Genomic DNA, 7,500 nt, shown 5'->3' on the forward strand with positions numbered 1-7,500 from the left:
AGAGTGACAGCAGAGTGTGACAGCAGTGTGTGACAGCAGAGTGAGACAGCAGAGTGTGACAGCAGTGTGACAGGAGAGTGACAGCAGTGTGTGACAGAAGAGTGTGACAGCAGTGTGACAGGAGAGTGACAGCAGAATGTGACAGCAGTGTGACAGCAGCGTGTAACAGCAGTGTGACAGGAGAGTGACAGCAGAATGTGACAGCAGTGTGACAGCAGCGTGTAACAGCAGTGCCAGCAGCGTGACAGCAGAGTGTGACAGCAGTGTGACAGCATCGTGACAGCAGTGTGACAGCAGAGTGTGACAGCAGAGTGTGACAGCAGTGTGTGACTGTGTGTGCCTGTGTCTGGTACTGTTAGAACAAGCAGTGTCCAGCAGAGAGCAGCATTGAGCTTGATAACATTGTAACATTCTCAGTATGGAGCGGATCTGTGTAGAACTGAGTTTCTGTTTACTGATCTCTGTCTCTATATATTTCTCATCCTTTCTCTCCTCTGTTTCTATATCTCCCTCTCTATCACCTTTTCTCTCCATGTTTCTCTATCTCCCTCCCTCCCTCCCTCCCTCCCTCCCTCCCTCCCTCCCTCCCTCCCTCCCTCCCTCCCTCCCTCCCTCCCTCCCTCCCTCCCTCCCTCCCTCCCTCCCTCCCTCCCTCCCTCCCTCCCTCCCTCCCTCCCTCCCTCCCTCCCTCCCTCCCTCCCTCCCTCCTCCAGTATGTGTGTGTATGTATCTGTGTGTGTTTGAGGGGGGGCGTGTGATTCATAGGTGAGGGTAAGTTGTGGTGTAAGACAGACAAATGGATGGATTTACTAAGAAAGGTAGGAAATGCATGTACGCTTTGTATGTATGTCTTTGTGATAGAAGCAAACTGGTAACCATGACAACCCAGACCCTGGAGTATGGTGGCTCATGGCAATACGGCCTAACCCAGCTGCCCTCTGCTTCAGCCTGCACGTCACTCTGTGTGTGAGTATTAGTGTGTATATCTCTCTATGTGTTTATGTGTGTATGAGTGCGTGTATGAGTGTGTGTGTGTGTGTGTGTGTGTGTGTACGAGTGTGTGTGTGTATTGAAGTGTATATCTCTCTGTGTGTGTATAAGTGAGTATATGTGTCTCTCCATTCTGCAGCATGAGCAGATGACCCAGATAGTCATTTTGTAATGTTGCTGCAGTCCACTGCAGAGGGTCACTCACTGTGTATACAGTCCACTGCAGAGGGTCACTCACTGTGTATACAGTCCACTGCAGAGGGTCACTCACTGTGTATACAGTCCACTGCAGAGGGTCACTCACTGTGTATACAGTCCACTGCAGAGGGTCACTCACTGTGTATACAGTATGTTCTGCCAGATGCTGGTATTGGTCCTCATGTTCTGACCCAGTTGCACTGCAACTTCATTTTGTTGGGAGGAGAGAATAACCCTCCCTCTCCATGGCTGCTCACCCCAAAAGGTGGGTTGTGGTTCCTGTATATGTGTGTGTGTGCGTGTGACAGGATAGGAGATCTGGGAGATGGATGAGAGCTGGAGAGAGAGAAATGGAGAGAGTGCGATGGAGAGAGGGGGAGAGAGAGGGAGGATACAATAGGAGCAAGAGTGAGAGAGGAACAAAAGATGGGGGAGCTAAAAGGAGAGAGAAAGAGATAAAGAGATAAAGAAAGCTTTAAATCCCTAGTCCCACAAAACTAATCTGGACATATTATTTTGTAGATTATATAGGTCTGGATTACAGTCAAATATATATATATATATATATATATATATATATATTGTCTTAATCTCTATGTTTGTTTTAATCTGTACGTTTGTATGTCTTAAATAAATGTGTAGCCCAGCAGTCCAGTGTTTCCCACAGATTAACTGTTGCTGTCTTGTCTTAAGAATTTCAGTGCCCAGTCTGACCTTGTGTTGTTCTGTGTACCTGTGTGTGTGTGTGTGTGTGTGTGTGGGGGGGGGGGGGTTGTAATAATTCCTTCGTTAATAATTTGTTACACAGAACTTTATTATATTAAATATTAATCCAAAATGATTCACACCTTCACAAAATTATCAATAACAAACAAATAATTTCTGCATGTATGCAGGTAGCAACGCTAGTGCTAAATAACTATTTAACTGGTCGGCTCCATGACGCCGGGTAAGTAGCTGGCTCCTGAGACTTCTCACCAAAAGAACAAAGGGAAAGCTTAAAACATGTTCGTGGGTACCTAGCGAAAAGTGACCTCAACTTTCCTAGACCTTTAGCTAAGGCACTTATGCTGAAGGCTCGCTGATATAGCTGTCAGTCTAACTAGAACGGCGTATGTATGCATCGTTGCTAACGTGTGATGACGTTATGACTGTGTGCGTGTTGTGAGAAAGACACGTGAGTGACAGAGAGACGGAGGGAGAGCAGGGAAAGGAAATGCAGTTGAACGAATACGCTGCGTGTTTTAGCCTAAATAGTGTTAAAAAAAATGTTTTTACGAAACGCAATATGTGGCTGCTGGTGTTGTTTCTGTGGCGTACCGACACAATTTAGTCTATGTGTGGGAAACCCTGTTGTTTGTGTGTGTGCATATGTTCGCGTGAGTTCCTCTGTGTGTGTCAGTGTTTTTTCTAAATTGTGTGGGTGGCTGAAATGGGCTCCATCTATTGTGTGTGTATGTTCCTATCTGTGTGTGTGTGTTTCTAATCTTTATTTGACCTGTGTGTGTGCTGTGTGGCTGTAGAAAGACAGTTTGCATAATTTAAAGGCATTTAAGAGAGTGTGATATACTGAGAGACTCAGTACCACACACTACCACACAGTACACAAGAGAGTGCTCAGTATAGGTAGACAGCTAACTTTTGTGCCGGTAGAAAGTTAACTATCCCTAGCTAACTCTTGGTGCAGGTGGAGAACTAGCTAGCCTTAACGAATCTTAGTCCTCTCTGCCTTCAGCAACAGCATTATTTAACAGCTCTCTGTATTATTCATGTGTTCTGTTGTTGAACCTCAGGAGAGTCCTGTTCTACACGGCTGGTACTACCAGGGTTACACACACACACTCACATTCTCTCTCTCATACACACACACGTACAAAGAGCACATGCTTTTAGGCCTGAAACTTTGCAAAGACACATCAATGTTTCTGTGTTCCTTACTGGTGACAATGAATAGAAACAGATCAGAACACAAAAACTCTCCTCTCCCCCTCTCCTCTCCCCTTCTCCTCTCTCGTCCTCTCCTTTCCCCATCTCCTCTCCCTTCTCCTCTCCTCTGCCCCTCTACTCTCCCCCTCCTCCAATTGTCATTCGACAGAGATCCTCTCACCTGTTGCCCAGGTAACCAGGCTGCACCCTGTGTCATCCCAGACAAACCTTGTGTGTAGAGCATGGTAATCTGGTGTGTAGAGCATGGTAATCTGGTGTGTAGAGCATGGTAATCTGGTGTGTAGAGCATGGTAATCTGGTGTGTAGAGCATGGTAATCTGGTGTGTAGAGCATGGTAATCTGCTAGTACACGCGGGCACATCCTCCTCACCACATCCTCACATCCTCTCCTCCTCACATCCTCTCCTCCTCATATCCTCTCCTCCTCATATCCTCTCCTCCTCATACCCTCCACTCCTCACATCCTCTCCTCCCCACACCTATGTACACATTCTCACCATAGACTACATTTCTTATTATACCATCCACACACACACATACGATACACATCATCACTGCTTGAATGCGCAGACCCTTCAAGGGTAGAACTGGGATTCATTCTCTGTATGTATGTGTGTGTGTGTGGTGAGTTTTGTAACTTGTATTCAACCAGTCCAGTAACATATCTGTATTCCGGATTGTTCGATTGTTCGAAAAGCTCGTCTGACTTCAGAGAGGAGAAATTGTACAAGGCCTACTACTGTAGGCAAAACACATCAATCTACCTAATGAGCTTCAATGAGGCCTGCAGAAGCATGGTCTCTCCTCTCCCTCCTGTCTCTCTCCTATGTCTCTCTCCTCTGTATTTCTCCTCTGTCTCTCCTCTGTCTCTCCTCTGTCTCTCCTCTGTCTCTCTCCTCTGTATTTCTCCTCTGTCTCTCCTCTGTCTCTCTCCTCTGTCTCTGTCTTCTGTCTCTCTCCTACGTCTCTCTCCTCTGTCTCTCCTCTGTATTTCTCCTCTGTCTCTCTCCTCTGTCTCTCCTCTGTCTCTCTCCTCTGTCTCTCTCCTCTGTCTCTCTCCTACGTCTCTCTCCTCTGTCTCTCTCCTACGTCTCTCTCCTCTGTCTCTCTCCTACGTCTCTCTCCTCTGTCTCTCCTCTGTCTCTCTCCTCTGTCTCTCTCCTCTGTCTCTCCTCTGTCTCTGTCTTCTGTCTCTCTCCTATGTCTCTCTCCTCTGTCTCTCCTCTGTCTCTCTCCTACATCTCTCTCCTCTGTCTCTCTCCTACGTCTCTCTCCTACGTCTCTCTCCTCTGTCTCTCTCCTCTGTCTCTCTCCTCTGTCTCTCCTCTGTCTCTGTCTTCTGTCTCTCTCCTACGTCTCTCTCCTCTGTCTCTCTCCTCTGTCTCTCTCCTACATCTCTCTCCTCTGTCTCTCTCCTATGTCTCTCTCCTACGTCTCTCTCCTCTGTCTCTCTCCTACGTCTCTCTCCTCTGTCTCTCTCCTACGTCTCTCTCCTCTGTCTCTCCTCTGTCTCTCTCCTCTGTCTCTCTCCTACGTCTCTCTCCTCTGTCTCTCTCCTACGTCTCTCTCCTACGTCTCTCTCCTCTGTCTCTCCTCTGTCTCTCCTCTGTCTCTCTCCTCTGTCTCTCTCCTACGTCTCTCTCCTCTGTCTCTCTCCTCTGTCTCTCTCCTACATCTCTCTCCTCTGTCTCTCTCCTATGTCTCTCTCCTACGTCTCTCTCCTCTGTCTCTCTCCTACGTCTCTCTCCTCTGTCTCTCTCCTACGTCTCTCTCCTCTGTCTCTCCTCTGTCTCTCTCCTCTGTCTCTCTCCTACGTCTCTCTCCTCTGTCTCTCTCCTACGTCTCTCTCCTACGTCTCTCTCCTCTGTCTCTCCTCTGTCTCTCCTCTGTCTCTCTCCTCTGTCTCTCTCCTATGTCTCTCTCCTATGTCTCTCTCCTACGTCTCTCTCCTACGTCTCTCTCCTCTGTCTCTCTCCTACGTCTCTCTCCTCGTTTGTCTCCCTTCTTTCTTCTCCCCCTCTTCTGCACCTCACAGTCTGGCTCAGCTCTCCTCCTCATAGCATATAGAACCCTAGATATTCCGCAGACCAGAGATACAGAATACATGATTTTCCAGACCAGAGTCTAAGAGAACTCTCCCCCTCTCTCTCTCCCTCTCCCTCCCTCCCTCCCTCTCTCTCTCTCTCTCTCTCTCTCTCTCTCTCTCTCTCTGTCTGTCTGTCTCTCTCTCTCTCACTCTCTCCCTCCCTCTCTCTCTCTCTCTCTCTCTCTCTCTCATATCCCTGCACTGCACTATTTTTGGTTTGATGAGGAACTAATATTGTGTGGAAGTTGTAAGTGAAGTGGTGTTGTCTTGATATAAAGGGTTTGGTGTGGTGAGACGGCTTGGTTGGCTGGTAGTTCTAACTGCCCAATAAAGGTATCTCTCATCACTGCACGGTCCCCTGTGGCTCTGCCCTCTCTTTCTCTGTTGAAGGGATGCTCCCACAGATAACCAGAGGAGAGCGGCCACAGGGCATGTTGCTTGTTATTGCTGTGCATAGTTACCCAGCGCTCCATCCGTGGGTGGAGTAGGCAGCACGCGAAGGCTAGGGCTGGAAACTACTTCCCGTGTAGAATAGGACTGTCGTCTGTGTGAAGGTCCGCCAATCAGTCACTCTACCCCTATCACGCTCCTGTTCCCCAAACGCCACAGGGCTACGCACGCGCTGCCTCCGCCCTCCTCCATCAGCAGCATTTCATGTTTCTTTCCGTGCCCATGAAATCACTTTTAAGTCAGTGGAGTGCGAGCAGTCCGATCACACAGAATGACAATTATGACATCCGGGTTGTATCTCTGACAAGAGCACGCCGTGCTCCGCCACCGTTTCTAGCACGGACGGTTACGCGCGGAAAATGGTCGCGGGAGCGAGCTGGAGATTGGGCGAACGCGCCGCTCAACTGGAGTCCACATCTGGACACATCGGTGGTATCGCTCCGGTTCCGCACCCGTCTATACGGTTTCCTCCTGCAGCTTCGCAAGATTCGGACTCGTGAGTAAACATGCAGGAGAATACATTTAGAGTCTGAATGAGAATGACATCAGTGCCTGTGAGACGTCGTTTTCCATAGTTTTTAAGCGATGAGTCACCGGATATGATTGACGGTTGATAGTAGCTCTTTAATAACGGTATAGGCAACAAGTGTTCACGAGGTGACGGGTTTTCAACTAAGTGAAATGTCCGCAGAATACATGTTTATTAATGAGAAGGTTATTGTTTAATTTCTAAACGAAGGTTTTGGCAGTTTTGTTAGATTGTTGGCTGGATTTGCTGAATGATAATGTATTACTAAAAAGCCTGGCTGCAAATATGAGTGTCGGTTCGCGCCCGCGTGTGTCCTCTCCCGTTCAGCTCCCTCCCTCTCCTCCCTCTCTGTCTCTCTCTGTCCCTCTCTCTCCCTCCCTCATCTCTATTCCTCCACTCTCAGCTCACCCTGCGTTCTCTAACATACAACCAGCCCTCAGACACACGCAGTAATTGGTCTAATTTGTCACAGCGAGGTTGTTAGACCAACTTGTGAAGTGATGGAGCATGGAGAGGGGAGGGAGGGGGATGGGAGGAGAGGAGAGATAGAAAGGGCAGAAGAGATGCTGTAGCTGTTATGTAACTGACTTGCTTCAGCCCTGAGGAAGGAGTAGCACAAACATCACCTCTGTAACACAGATATCTAATAGGCTGGGTTCTAGCTGATAGACTGGGTTCTAGCTGATAGACTGGGTTCTAGCTGATAGACTGGATTCTAGCTGATAGACTGGGTTCTAGCTGATAAGCTGGATTCTAGCTGATAGGCTGGATTCTAGCTGATAGGCTGGGTTCTGTTCTAGCTACATGCTGATTGGCTGGGTTCTAGCTACATGCTGATTGGCTGGGTTCTAGCTACTTGCTGATTGGCTGGGTTCTAGCTCCATGGCTAGATGTATGTTGCCATGGCTGTATGTTGACTGTAGATGAAGTCACTGACACATCCACCTATTACCCATGATCCTTTGCATGTTTTGTAAACTGCTCCTGGACAATGACATGGGTCCACCTGTGGCTAGCAGAAGACATTAGGGTGGTACACTTAGAGACCACTACATTTTTTTTACACTACAGATTTATGTCTGCATTGTTGTTGGGGAAATCTGTGACACACAAGCACACACATTATCCAAGGCCAATCATCAGGAAGCATCATGAATAACTGTGCAGCTTGTCATCAGGTTATTCTGAGTCATGGCAGCCATGTGAAGAATGTTCAAATGCATTCCATGTCTCTTCCTCTGGAGTGTGTGTTTATCTGTGCGTGTGTTTTATCTGTCTGTGTGTATGTGTGTGTTTTATC

The 7,500-nt window shown here is 48.0% G+C and overlaps 1 protein-coding gene across 3 annotated transcripts in view; it reads left to right on the forward strand.

Moving 5' to 3' along the window:
- The window catches only part of LOC146276222 (pleckstrin homology domain-containing family A member 5-like), a 49,229-nt gene that overhangs the window by 14,685 nt on the left and 27,044 nt on the right, over positions 1-7,500 (forward strand). For all 3 annotated transcript variants that reach the window (XR_014762438.1, XR_014762439.1, XM_084701423.1), the window contains exon 4: positions 862-966. Coding sequence is in view for 1 of the 3 variants with exons in the window: in XM_084701423.1 (XP_084557549.1) it covers positions 862-966 (105 nt within the window). In the remaining 2 variants the exon portion in view is untranslated. The remainder of the gene's footprint in view (positions 1-861; positions 967-7,500) is intronic.

This window comes from Hypomesus nipponensis, chromosome 7, assembly GCF_054491055.1.
Source record: "Hypomesus nipponensis isolate SF chromosome 7, ASM5449105v1, whole genome shotgun sequence".
Lineage (NCBI taxonomy): Eukaryota > Metazoa > Chordata > Actinopteri > Osmeriformes > Osmeridae > Hypomesus > Hypomesus nipponensis.